Source organism: Euwallacea fornicatus, chromosome 9, assembly GCF_040115645.1.
Source record: "Euwallacea fornicatus isolate EFF26 chromosome 9, ASM4011564v1, whole genome shotgun sequence".
NCBI classification, from domain to species: domain Eukaryota; kingdom Metazoa; phylum Arthropoda; class Insecta; order Coleoptera; family Curculionidae; genus Euwallacea; species Euwallacea fornicatus.
Genome location: NC_089549.1, coordinates 1,409,843 through 1,423,829, shown reverse-complemented (window position 1 = coordinate 1,423,829; position 13,987 = coordinate 1,409,843). Strand labels below are relative to the sequence as shown.

The following is a 13,987-nucleotide window of genomic DNA, read 5'->3' as shown; positions in this document are numbered from 1 at the left end:
GAATTAGTTAGTTTTTTTCATGTAATCATTAGTTTTAAGAGTGAATGTATGAATATTTTAGTAATGTCCGAAATATACATATGGTTTGTTGTATTATACATTCTGAACCATTGAAAAAAGTTATCAATACTTTTACGTTATCGTTAATATCTCATTACAAAGAATACTATAAAAAAATGCATTATCTATTATTTCTTAATACGCTATGCTTATAAGTGTCCGAATGTTTTTCTGATCCACTGTATATACATATGATCGTACCTAACGCGTAAGTTTTGGAAATTTACAACCCTCGCACATCGGTGATTTTTCCAGGTCACATGGCGAAAAACGCGACGTGTAGGCTCAACAAGGTGGCGATAAATGCACACTTAAGGGACCAGCAAGGGGGCGGACAGAAGCCAGACTACACTTGGCATGTGAATGGATCCAGAACCACCAATTCTGCATCGTATGAGAGATCCCATTGTTTCATGGAGTCGAGCAGGCAACAGGTAAGAATTGCGATCGTGGTGTAAACAAGGGGAACAACCAGCTCCCAGGGCAGTTGTAGGTCCTGAAGACCTAAACAGAACATCGCTCAGAAAGGTAGCGAACCTGCACCTACTGGAAGACAACCGGGTAAGGCGCTATAGGGGCGTTATTTTGAGTGGGTTCTCAAAAATAACTCAAAAAGACTATCCGATTGCTGTGTGCGAACACTCCTGGATCTTCGTGCGATGCATTTCAGGTTAGTTCCGCTTAGTCATTGTTGGTTTCGAGAAGGTCTTCTCGTCCGCAGCTGTTGCAAGTGGAGCAAAAGTAAGAAGGCTCCTGCATGCAATGGAAGCTGTCAGAAGACCCGGACGTTCAACATTTCTATTTTTTTACCTTCGTAATGTAGGTACAATACGAACGAATATTAATCGTTTCGTTATTAGTAATGAGTCCGGCAAGATCAACAAAATCACCAAAATAATTTGTTAAATTTATAATTTCACAAATACCCTCTCTCCTGTCGGTCAAAATCCCCTTGAATACAGTCTATAATTTCGATTTCGAGAAGCCATCAAGGCATCTTTCATCCTAACTTCAAATTTTGGCTTGAATAACGAACACTTAAGGGCGACGGAGCGTCTATGAAACGAAATCAACACGCTAGGGCGGCCTTGAGGGCTGAGGGAGGATCACGGCACAGGCATCAATACGGGGGACATCTGCAAAGTTTCACTAAAGCGGACACAATCGATTTTCTTGCGAAGCTGAAACTGCCAGGTGAAAGGTAATAGATAGTGAGATGCAACCGATATGTTAGGTCATGGGACAACTGCAGTTTCACGCTCATTCATGATAAGTCTAATCAATTAATAAGTAAGATAATCTATCGGACACGGGCATCAAGGACGAGTCCAAAGGTATGAGGACCAAAAGGACTATACGTTAAATAACCAAATTTCTCTCTCTCATCATGCATCCCTCGTTGCTCCTGGTAGGGGCAAACGGAAGGATTTCCTTCAAGATCGTGAAACGAATAGTATCACTTTTCTGGGGTCTCAGTTTTTGAACGTAGACACTTGATCCGGTGACCTGATTGTGACTGTCCTGATCTGTGCGCGTCACCCGTTCAGACATGGCACCTGCGCGCCCATCCACAGGAGCGATTCAACCATGGCCCAGCGCGTCTTATTGCCTAATCCGACGATGGAATACCAAATAACTTTTGGCGACATTCTCCATAAATTGATATTCGGTTCATTAAGACGGTTTCATTTTCCATTATTAATTAATGAGATATCGCATTGGCCTAAGTTTGCGTTAATTAGTGTGCAAGGACACTTTTAATTAGTCTAAATGATGTTCGCCTTATTAGAAGACCGCATTAAAATACAGAGCGATTACGTTACAAGTAATTATGTTAAGACATGCGGAAGATGGAAGGTAACTGTTACACTGTTATAAAGCTCCTTGTCGTTGTGGATTTTATAGCACCCCGAAGATTGTTTTTGATACTTTCAAACTAATAAATTAATATGAAATGCAGTGTACCCTCATGGGTAGATCCACCACTTTAATGTATAGAACAGAAATTGTACTTCGTGAAAGTATATATATTTATACTCTCAAGTGGTACTCTTTTTTGGGGCAGATATTTTTCTAGTATACATTCACCACTAAAACAAACGTGACATTCTGTGATCTACTAACGCTAAAAAATAAATCTTGTTCCAACACGTGGTTCTTTGGCTTTAACGGTATAATTATTAGATTACAAGCGCTAGCACCATCATGTACGATATTTTAATCCCTGACAAAAGACCTTCACGCTACAGCGAATCAAATTTATTTGTCTATGAACGGATCTCAAGGATTTATGTAACTTGGCTATTAAATTATTGACAATATTCTTTTGCGTCCTTTCGATCTCCCATGTAATTGTATTTTTTGTGCTATTGGTACATGGTAATCCCGGGAGATGGTGGTGAAGCCCCGGAACATGACCCTTCGCGTAAAGGTCGATGTCGAGATAATGCGTAATGTGAGGTCTCGAAAATTTGAACAAATTCAATAAAACCAGTATAGAGCGAAGGAAAGGAAACGTTCGGGCATGTCAAACTTGATCCTGATTAAAGGAATAATGTGGCCTCCTCTTTTTTTCTTAACGAAAACGCAACTTCTCAAGGTGCCATTTGAAATCACACGTTATTCTGCATGCAAAATAGTCACTTCCCAGACAAGTTACGTAACAAGTTTTTGCGGAAAACTATGCATATTTTCTGTGCTACATCATTCATTCAGTACGGTCCTGCTGAAAGCTTGGGGAAGGGCGCGGGTGGACTACTGAAATTTTAAGGGGAACTCGCGCTCATTCTTCGGTATACATTTTAAAGTTCAATGTACATAGAGGGAAGTGGGCGTAAGAAGTATCTTAAGCCTGTGCGAGACGGGCTGTCAATAGGCTCTTAAAACCCTATATATAAGAACCCCGAAAATTCTTTTGTGCAGTCTTTCGCTAAGCCGCCGGTTGATGATTGCCTTCTACGCATTTATTTATTAAACTTCTCAAAAACATTGCGCATTGGGAAAAATTCGAATCTGGCAGCCTTTAAAGTGTTTGCACAATGTCCAGAGAACGATGGCAGATCCACAGACGTGACAGTTAAATAAAATATCAAATTTACTCGTGTCGTATACCTCTGCAAACAACCCTACATTATCGACATCCGCCTATTAGAAAACAATAAAGTCCGACAACTTCCTTTCAACGACCGACCAAAGTTCATCAGTATGAGTGTGAGGCACCCACGACCCACGAATATGATGGCTTGCACTGAGCACGGTCCTGCGTTACTAATAATTTAACTTTACATTGAGAGTGCCGAGAGATCTCGCCTATAAAAACAGTGCCGTGCGGCAAGGAGTTGCCGTATTTTTTCGATTTTACGTTGCATCCTGCCGCTGTTGCCTAAGCTCCGTTTTGAACGCTGTCCGGAACACGTATCACGAAAACACAGGGTTGTGGCGTGTGACTGCGTCAAAACTTTTTGTGAGTATTTCACATTGATGTGCGTCGAAATTCGATCAAACGAAGTAATATTTAATCGAACTTACGGAAGACGATAAAAACCTAACACGTGCCAAAGCGTTTTCGCCGCACCGCCGGCCGGACCCGGTTTCCCGCCGTGTGCGATCAGCGTACGGTAAAGCGTCATTTTTCGCACTCGTTAGGTAATAGCTCTGACGATTACTAGGAGATGCACACCGACCGAATCTGAACCCGAATCAAAACATGGACTTTCGCCGCCAAGAGGGACATCTCTGAATTCTTTAACGTGTGCATTAACCAGTCTACCATCTCTTAAAACAACATAAACTGAATCGCTCGCTTCTCATTCGTACATAAATTAAATCGGTAATTCGCTGAATTGATTATTTGGAACTGAGTACTTACGTTGACAGCTAACTTGTTTTTCATAGATTTTCGGATTGATTGTATTGAACTCTACACAACCCAAACAAGTTATTAAATAGAAAACAACGGGGTTTCAAGAGAACCCTTCAGGGTGTATGCTTCAAAGAACACATTATAAAAACCACCGTAGACCATTCAGTTGTCGAAAAGAGCTCACGAAGAAAGGACATGCAAAGCTGATAATGAATTTCCTGAAATGCCTAACAGTAGGGTTTACAGTTTAAATACATGGTCAATAGAATATATGACCCCTTCTATTCCCGGGAAATGTCTTTGACCAACTTATCAGGTTCGAACTGAAAATAAAGATGGAGTAGGTAGCTCCTCTGAGCAATCGTGTTACGCATCTATTAGAATTCTTAATGTAGAGTTAGAACATAAAGTAGAAGGTGGGTACATGGCCATTACCAACGCTCAAGTGGCTCAATTTGTGTTCAGGAATCAAGTGAGGCAAAAACTATGATATACTCGCTCACGTAGCTTCTTGTTTTACGAAGACCTGGCAGCCATTTTAGTTAATGCGTTAGCTCATGAGGAAAATTCTATAGGTGATTAAGGTTAAAGTTCTATAGTCAAAGTCTCCAGTAACCGATATTAATGCTTCATTGTCAGTTGCACTGAAATTTTCTCTACTATGAGGAACATCTTAGACTGCCTTATTAAACTGAGCAACTTCATTTTCGACTATGACATCACTTTCATCAGCGTCTCTTTTGTCTTGTATTGCATAGACGTTCCTGAACTTTTTTTTTTGCCACGTTAATGGTCTTTACCTCGTGTTTATCGAGTACTTTCAAGCGTCTCGTTCAGCAGAATCTCTCGTAACAGGTCTGCATCATCGTCCTCTGGCACGTCTCCAAAATTTTACATCTATTACTCCAGGCCTTATTTTACATTTCAACTTCTTGGGCCATTCTCTCTTCATCGACACTTTCTTCGAGAGATTTATTTCGTGTGCATAAAGGATCACTACATATTTTACGTTTCACTATTTTGCTGTCCATATTTTGAAATCAAAACCTAGAGAGTACAGATACCTGTATGTTTTGTACGGCCATGTCAGGCATTATTTACAAGGCGTTAAATAAACTCCAGGCGGTTTCTTTTATCATTCAAATGACTATCCGGCCGTAACTTGTTTAATTTTGAAGTCTTCGGCTTTCATGAGTTTACTGTTAATGCGTTGTTGCACTTCTTAGAAGCGGATATTCGTCTGCTTTGGGGATTTAAAGGATTCGTGTAATTCTTCCTGTTTGGAAAGTATAAGCAGCAAAACTTTTAAATCGTCTAGTTTTCAAAATTAACACTGGAAGGTGTAACATTATCGGATGAGCACACCAAACTGCGGCTGAAAAACGCCACTTCTCTCCCAATGACCTATTAGAAAGTTATATGTTTGCCCTGGGGTTAATTTATGAAGGGTCAATAGCCAAGTAACACCCATTGAACGACTGGAAAAAGAATGTAAATGAGAAAATTGACGTTCTTTGGGTGGGCCACTTAGTACCTACTCCAACCTTTTTTTTTTCAGGGCTGTTAGAAGGGATTTTATAGCTAAATATAAAGGATTCCTTGTTAAGTGTAAAACATTTTATGATTATTTTTATGGCAACACGTGTTGGACCTGAAAAAGTACTGCAAAACCTTGAGGCAAATACATTTTCCGTGTACTATTTACTGGCAAAAAGATCCATTTTTTTGCCGATAAATACCGTGGAAGTGCTGATATTTACAACACATAAAAACGATAGATAAGTTTGAAAGACAAATATAAACTTAGATGCAAAAATCACCTTCCGCACGAGAAACTATTTGATCACACGAGTGGCAGACGAGTGATAATTTACCGTGTCGTAATGAGAGAGTTTTCACGTAAAGCTAAATTGAGTGAAACAACAAATCCTATTTCTTCAAACAATTTTTCAGCGCCTTTTTGGAAGTATTAGGGAATCATCCGAGAAATGGCCATAACATCTTCTAAGCGGCGAAGGCGGTTCACAGATACTGCCTTGTGAGGTAACGTTTGCCATTTACGTTCAACCGAATATAGAACGAATTAGGATTAATATGCACAATTTACTGCAGCATGCTAACTAATACATTCCATCCATCAGTTCAAACTGTTACGAAATAAATTACCACAATTTTATATTAACTCTTATGTCATTGGCCCGAGAAAAATTTCGCTCATGAGTCACATCGGAGATTTGCATAATCATGCTACCGAGGACAAAACTGTGTTGTTTTTTCGTGTGCTCTCATGCATCATTTCGAGTTAATGAAAGGTCCATTGACATAAGGCGTTCGGGCGGCGGATCAATAGATCAAATGTAGGTAGGTAATGTCCAACATTCGAAGATATGTACATTAGTTAAGTACACGGAGTGTGGAGGATAATATTAAGCTGTAGACGGATGCGATATGTCCAAATGTATTTTTTATCCTCTATTAATGTAAAATATTCAGTGAAATCAAAATCTCTTTTCCGGGCAGTTGTCAACAGACTTAAAACGCTTGAGTGCTTAATTGCAAATTCATTGATATGTTCGGTGATACTGTCACATTTTGACCTCAATTTCGTTCCTGCTCCTCGTCGACGTAGAATGCTGGATGAAATATCATTAATGGCCATAATTCATTTAACATGGATTTGCTCGGAATGCACGAAACGAACGCTCACAAAAAGGACTCGAGTTAAATAAGATCGTTCTCCTCATAGCGTATTGAAAGCACGAAATGAGGAAAATGCGAAAAAGGTGCCAGTTTTGAAGGCTTTTATCTAACGTGTTGTAAGCCACACTGCCGAATTTTTGGTTTTCGGTTCACGAAATTTTAGGGAAAATTGGCCGCAAATTTGAATCGAAAATATTTACAAAATATCCATCTGATGGAAAAATATCGAATAAATTTATTTGTTTTTTTTCCCCTCTACGGCATAAGTGTATTATTATCGCAAAATAACTCGTGGCTCTCACGACAAACGCAACAACTGGAAAACGAATATTTTCCATAAATGGAATGAAATTACGTCTGTCATATTTGAGCTTATGAAGATTCTTTTCATTCAATTTCACAAAATCGGTAAAATGTCTCTGCCTCGAAGTGAAATGAGAAAAATGCAACGTTCCCCACACTGCAAATGGAATTGAAGAGTTTGTCGCGACTTGAAGTGGTTTGACTCACGTCGATCCCAAATGATCTTGGGGTCGACTTGACGTTTTCAATCGGTTTGAATTCTGAGTTTTAAACATTTGTGAGGTTTCCGTATATATATTTTTTTCCAATCGCCTTGAACGCAATCCGAAGAGAAACTAATCGACATGAACGTGCAGCTTTAGAGCATCGAGGCAGAAAGTCCTGTATTAGAATTTACTTATAGGGTCTAGGTACCTGGAAAGGACAACTTGTGTTAAACCAGGGGTACTCGCACCTATTTAAAAATACCCGCTATTCCTACGGACAGAACCGGCTGCGGCCGGTGTGGTAAAAATTTTTAATCGCGGTCTACCCTAAGGAAAACCGCCGACCAGGAAAGGCCGCCGTCCTGTGGCGTCCCCCAACCTTGGCCCCCCATACCGCTATTACCTACGGAGCGTGCTGTAACGTCTTACACAATATCACGTAATCATACTAATTTGATATAAAATTAGGAATTACCATCATAATAAAAGCATTTTTTGCATTATTGCACAAGCATTAATAAGTGGCATTGTACCTCATTTGCGGATTCCAGTGATATCCTCCGGGACACAGTAGCGTCTGGTAATTTGGAAACAAATATTTTCCTAAAACTAGACCTTTCGGTTTTGGTGAAACTGGAAGATCTTACAAGTTGAATTTCGGGAGTATCACTCAACTTCACCACTTTATTATCCTCGTTTTTATCGACGACTTTACTCGATCTAAAACTTCCCCGGCATATGAACCTTTTCATTTTCGAGCGAGAATTGATATTATTAATGAATTTAGAAAAATGTGGAAAGAGCAGCCATTATACCACACGCACTAGAATCTCTTTGCTATATCGATCACTGCGCATAAATCATCACTACTTTGTCATTGTTGGTTGTCCTCAACGTATTTGTCAACAGGGCAACGTTCACGATAATAACAGGGTCGAACGAAAACTGTGCACCAGAAAATTATAGTAGTCTGACCAATGATAAAACGTCAATCAAAACTAATATCTCGATCTTCAATGGCGAAGATAAATGCGGAAGGTAACCACAGCGGCAGCTGCTCCACGAAGAACCAGCGTTGGTAGACTAAAATACTGAAATCTCTTGACCATTTTGTAAGCCGCTGTGGTATAGCGTTACCTTCGGGTTTGTCAGGAGTTGCACACCTTACCTGTAGACAGTGGCGTAACGATATGTTTAATAAATGGATAAGTTTTTAGAAGGTATTTTTTACGCTTGGGCAAAAAGTTCTCTTTTGCTTAATACAGAGTGTTCCAAACTTTTCAATAAGTCATTGTCGTTCTGAAATTGACCAGATTCATCTGTCTTAAATTTAGCAGTGGAAAAAAATATGGGACATTTAATAAATAATAACATTTTCTTTCTGATTCCTAGAATATTGTAAAAATAGTCAGATTTACTTGGTAATGTTTACGTGTTAGACGTACAGGTAGCAGTAACTAAATTCCCCAGTGATTTAAGTTTCTATATAAAAATACAAATATGTGGTTGGAAAAAGTATGGAATATTTTTTATATTTTTTTTACGATAGAAATGAATAACTTGGTATTTTGTCTCATAAAAATTAGCATCTAGTACCATCGGGCCGCTTCTAGGCACAGAATCGCCTAATGACTGAAGTGTTTAACGTGAAATTCGACACGAATAGTTTTCCACAATTCTTCCTTGTTTCCAATGCCCCGTTTGCTAATTATGCAATCTAATATTTCCTAGAGATGCTCTGCGGGATTAAGATCCGGAGATTTTGAAGGCTAGTGCATTAGGTTCACATTATTTCACGAAAAACAACCTTTACCTACCTTTGAGGAGGCGTGTTTTGAAACGTTGTATTTTTCATATTTTCAAATTAATGGCATAGATTCGACAGCAAATGACAACATTTTATTCTGTAAAATTCCTAGTTATCGGAAACGATCCATTTTTCCTTCAACTCTGTGGAGTGGCCGAATGCGAGATAGAGAAAAACATTCCCAAACTATTAAATTGCTACCTCCTTGTTTTACAGTACGAACTTGATATTTTGGAGAGTATCTTTTACCCACTGGTCCACGTACATCCTGTCCACCATCCGATCCAAACAACGTAAATGTATTCTCATCGCTCCAGAGAGCGTCCACCTTTCGCTAATTAAAAAAAAAAAAATAACATTCCATACTTTTTTCCACGTGAATATTAACAATTGCTCAAAGAAAATTGTTGATGTTGATTGGGGGTAAATATTAAAATCAATGTTATTAACACACTGAGCGCAAAGAGAAATTATGATACTCGGTTAAAAACAGGATGTCCACTTACCAGCCCCTCGGACACTTACGAGTTTATTTGTAATTTCATAAAAACATCAATTACGGGGATGTATTCGATGCCAATGAAGGTAAATTTTTAAATTAATGGCAACCCTACAGGGTGCCTCAAAAAGCGGGGCGTCACAAAGTGGCATTTTTTGAACATAAGTTCTGTCAAGGTTATTTTAATAGTCTTTACTTAAAAGAAAATTTTTTGTGGGAAAATGTTGTTTTTTTATGTGTTAATTTACTCAAAATTTTGGTTTATTTATGTATGGTTTAATGTTCTTATTCCGAAAGTAAAAAGGGTTTAACTTATTTTTTAAGGAAAAAATGATAGCAAGAAACTTCAACTTTTAATCAACAGGAGTGTCAATCTAAGTTTTGACAAACTTAAAATGACTCAAATGTAGGCCAATGGGCCGCACTCGCCTTACACCTTAGAGACCTATCTCAATCTAGTACTTCACGGGCACATAATCATATCATGGCTATACACACAACGTTAAAATCAATCATGTTACGCCTATGATTCCGGTAAGCTTGCATGCAGAAAAATGATAGGAACAACCCACCGCACGTCGATTCGTGACGAAGAGAATAAATAGATATTATGAAGCGTGATAGAAAAGGACGTCGAATTAATAATGGTAATGGTATATTTTATAGCTTGCACTCTTTATGGAGACCTGAGTTTGGGTGAGACAATTTACATTGACTAATAAGTTGCTTCAACAGAAAATCTATCACTTGGTCTTGTGTAAATGAACATATTTTTAAAATTCGGGCATCTAAAGCTTTCCAAAAAACCTAAAAGGGGTTCTAGAAAACTCTAGCTCAATAAATGTTACATACATGTCAGTGGGCTAATGTTATTAAATATTTGACGTGGGTTCCAGCTGCGAAGTGTAAACTCAACCAGTGCGATTCAGAAAACTGTATTTATTATTTCTATCCATTTGGTGAAACCCAGTTTTTAAGGTTTCGTAAAGCTTATGGCGTACGTTAAAGTGACAAACGTTTTATTAGATAGGGTCAAGAACATAAACGCCATACGGTGAATAGGTGTATTGTAGCAAATATACTACGTAGACCGAATAGTAAAGTAAATGAAACCATAAATTTTTTTCTTTGAAGGTAGGCATGGAACTGATGTGGGTTGATAGACCAAAGTGACGAGCAGGGCCGGCCTTAGCCAGTCTGGTGCCCTGGGCGAAATTCGTAATCGCCGTCGCCCCAACCTCAAGATAATCCACCAACTAGGAAAGTACGCCCAGCTGGTACTGGTTAAGAAATCTATCACCCAGTAACTCTCGTGCGTCAGCGGCGTCGGGTAAACGAATTGATTCGATATTTGGTCCACTATGTCACGTGTGCGTTGTACGAGAAATAACGTGTGTAATCCGAATACAATGTTTTGTTGATCCCGAGGAACTCCATCTGTCTCTATTAAGCCGCAATGATGTGGATGGACAAATAGCTATTTTCGCAATGGTTTGGTTTTCCTGTATAGAACTAAATGAACGAATCCTCCTTTGGAATTTTAATTTCGAAAAAAGACCCTTAAGCGATCCGCAGCCGTGCGGAAAAAATTCGGAGACTCAGATCCGGGAATACCTCACGCTCCGGTCGAGTTCCTCTATCTTCTTGTCCAATTGACACATTGCTGTCGTATCTGATTTTGCTTTAAAAAACGAAAAGTAAATTTAAATTGCTTAGCCAGGCAGCTACAAGCACATTGAGTGACGTATTCTACTCAAGGAAATAGAAGAGTGCAAAGCGTAGCAAAACCGTAGAAGAAAACTTATGAGAACAAACCATTTACTGAGCTTGAGAAAGGTCGTGACAAAGAAGTCGCGGATACTCCTTGGAATCGTCTGATTCGTCGTTGCTGAATGATGGCTACTTAAACAAGAGTGAAGAATTTATCACGGCATTGCCCACACTTCTACGGTTTTAGAACAAAAAGGCCCGCACGTTGAGAGTTATTCGCCCCATCATTTGTTTTCGTCGATAGGCCTGGAGAAATGATCTGCAACCGAGCTGACCTGATGCTTTTGACCCTGCACAAAAGTAATGTAAGAACACCCTATGTGGAGCACGAGCCACACCCAACGTGAGCCACCTGCCCCTACCTACCCCGATGGCTCCGTTGTGCGATTACTAAGCCAAAGTTTCGACATGCCCTAGCTTCGATTTCTTGATGATGCACGTGTGGCAGCTGGAGGCCTACGCCATATGGACACCGCCATCAGGGCTGTGCACAAGAAGACGGCCCCGAGATTCGATATATATTTTTAGAGCATCTGGCGTTTAAGAGAGAAAGTAAAAAGGCCATCGTTTAGGGCTAAATTTGGGTTTTCATTTCACTAGTAGAAGAGCAATTTGAAGGCGACACTCGAAGAGAATTTCTCTAAACTGTTACAGTAAACGTGTGTAAATATAATCATGCAAATGGAGCACGCATTTACATAAAATACGTGGGATTTGTTAAATGTATCAATTAGCGGAGACCTCATAAATATGTCTCATTACTGTAAATTGTCAAACCTTACTCACGGCATGGTAAAATAATATTTGCCCAGACTTGTTCCACCCATGATGACCTATGCATTTCAAGTGCACATAACAATTTACTCCGGCACTAAATCTCCACAATAGGCAGTACTGTCCTAATATGTCTATGTAATCATATAGCTTTATTTAACTTGGCTATATGCATTCTATAGGTGGGTTTTCGTTCCCATCGATAGAAATCGAAATGAAATAGGCCGATGAATTCTAGGCCAGATGTTGAGCACACATGAGAGCTTCAAAGTATAACGGACGGACTCTTCACATTAAAGCAGTGAATTTAACGCAACGGCGTAAAATAACCATTATCCCTGATAAAATTTTTGTGTAGATAAGAGCAACGTCAGATCATAAAACTTTTCAGTATTGTCGACATCATTAAATCTTCGCCAGCGACATTACTTACGCATTAATAATAAACGAGAAAAAGCAGGTTCGAGCACCTGTATTTAAAGAGCCAATTCAGCACATGCAGCAATCAGAATGTCCCCTTTGGAAAAAATTAATTATGAATAATAATTAGGTTCGCCATCGAATTCAAAATCTCGCCATCTGCCTGCTGACTTGCATTAGCACGAAAAACAGGACTGATGGGTGAAGTTTTAAGAAATCACCACCTGCTTTGTATCCGATCGCCTCGTCCCCGGTGGATTTTATTGGAATTTTTTGACAATAACGCCTTGAGACAAGGAAAAAATATGCGGAGTGTCTCCGACGACCCCGACGCTGTTCAGAGGGTAAACATCATTGACCCTGTACATATTGATATTGGGTTGTTCGATAATTAATGTCGTATTTTTTTATGTTTTTTTTTTCAAAGTGAACATACTCATATTAACAATAAATATCAATCAATGACGTAGCGGCCATCTTGGCGGATCACCTTTTGCCATCTTTCGGCAAGCTGGAAAATTCCGCGTTCGAAAAAGCCTCGATTTTTAAAAGTAAAAAATTGATTTGACTCATTTCTAACGGCTTGATCAGAATCGAAATTTTCACCATTCAAATGATTCTGAAGAGAACGAAACAAATAATAATCTGATGGCGCCAAGTCAGGGCTATATGGTGGACGAGGTATCAGTTCCCAATTTAGTTCCAATTGACGCGTTATTAAAGACGTATGGGTTCTAGCGTTATCATGATGGAACAGTACCCCTTTGAGATTGGCGAGTTCGAGACGTTTTCTTTTGATTTCTTCGTTCAACTTCGATAGCTGACGACAGTAAACATTCGAATCAATAGTTTGGTTTCTCGGAAGCAGTTTAAAGTAAAGAATACCTTTGCAGTCCCACCACACAGATAGCAAAATCTTCTTTTGATGAATATTGGCTTTGGACGTCGATGGCGCAGGTTTATCTTGTTAGGTCTATGATCGTTTTCGGACTACGCTATCGTAGACCATCCATTTTTCATCGCCCGTTATGACTCTTTTTAGAAGTGGGTCGTTTTGGTTACGATTCAGCAAAGAATCGCATATGTTAACGCGTTGGGTGTAGGTGAATTTCCTTCAATTCGTGAGGAACCCAAACATCCAATTCGCTAACGTTCCCAAATTTGTTTTAAATGCAGAGAAACGGTTGAATTCGGTATGTTCAACTTTGCTGCTATCTCTCGAGTTGTCATGCGCAGATCAGCTTCGATTAAGGCCTTTATTTTATCGTTATCGATGGTGATTGGGCCGTCCAGTGTGGGGCGCATCTCGGACATCAAAATTTCCGGAACGAAAGCGAGAAAACCAACGCTGGCACTGGGGTTCGGTAAGGCAGTTCTCGCCATGAACTTCACACAATTTCTTCTGAGCTTGTACTGCATTTTTGCCCTTTCGAAAGTGAAATAATAAAATGTGTCGATAATGCTCACGTTGATTGTCCATCTTCAACTTAAATTTTAAGCAACTTCTCGTTTACTAATCACGTTCAATTTTCGATCGAAAAAAGTCTAAAACATAACCTTTAAAGTGGCATATAATAATATAAGCG

The 13,987-nt window shown here is 39.3% G+C and overlaps 1 protein-coding gene and 1 long non-coding RNA gene across 8 annotated transcripts in view; one reads left to right on the top strand and one right to left on the bottom strand.

Moving 5' to 3' along the window:
• Window positions 1-2,160, top strand: part of LOC136341318 (uncharacterized) — a 58,483-nt gene extending 56,323 nt beyond the window's left edge. For 2 of the 4 annotated variants that reach the window (XR_010732488.1, XR_010732490.1), the window contains exons 2-3: window positions 316-494; window positions 548-2,160. This is a non-coding gene — a long non-coding RNA (uncharacterized lncRNA). Of the gene's footprint in view, window positions 1-315; window positions 495-542 lie in introns of all 4 variants that reach the window. The other 2 variants (XR_010732491.1, XR_010732489.1) reach the window with 2 other exon arrangements.
• The window catches only part of pico, a 137,184-nt gene that overhangs the window by 53,229 nt on the left and 69,968 nt on the right, over window positions 1-13,987 (bottom strand). Inside the window, exon 1 of one of the 4 annotated variants that reach the window (XM_066286151.1) lies at window positions 7,665-8,209. The exons of 2 other annotated variants lie outside the window; for them this stretch is intronic. In XM_066286151.1, the coding sequence (XP_066142248.1) occupies window positions 7,665-7,883 (219 nt within the window). In that variant the 5' untranslated portion in view covers window positions 7,884-8,209. Of the gene's footprint in view, window positions 1-7,664; window positions 8,210-13,987 lie in introns of those variants that run through there. One more of the 4 variants, XM_066286153.1, reaches the window with a different exon arrangement.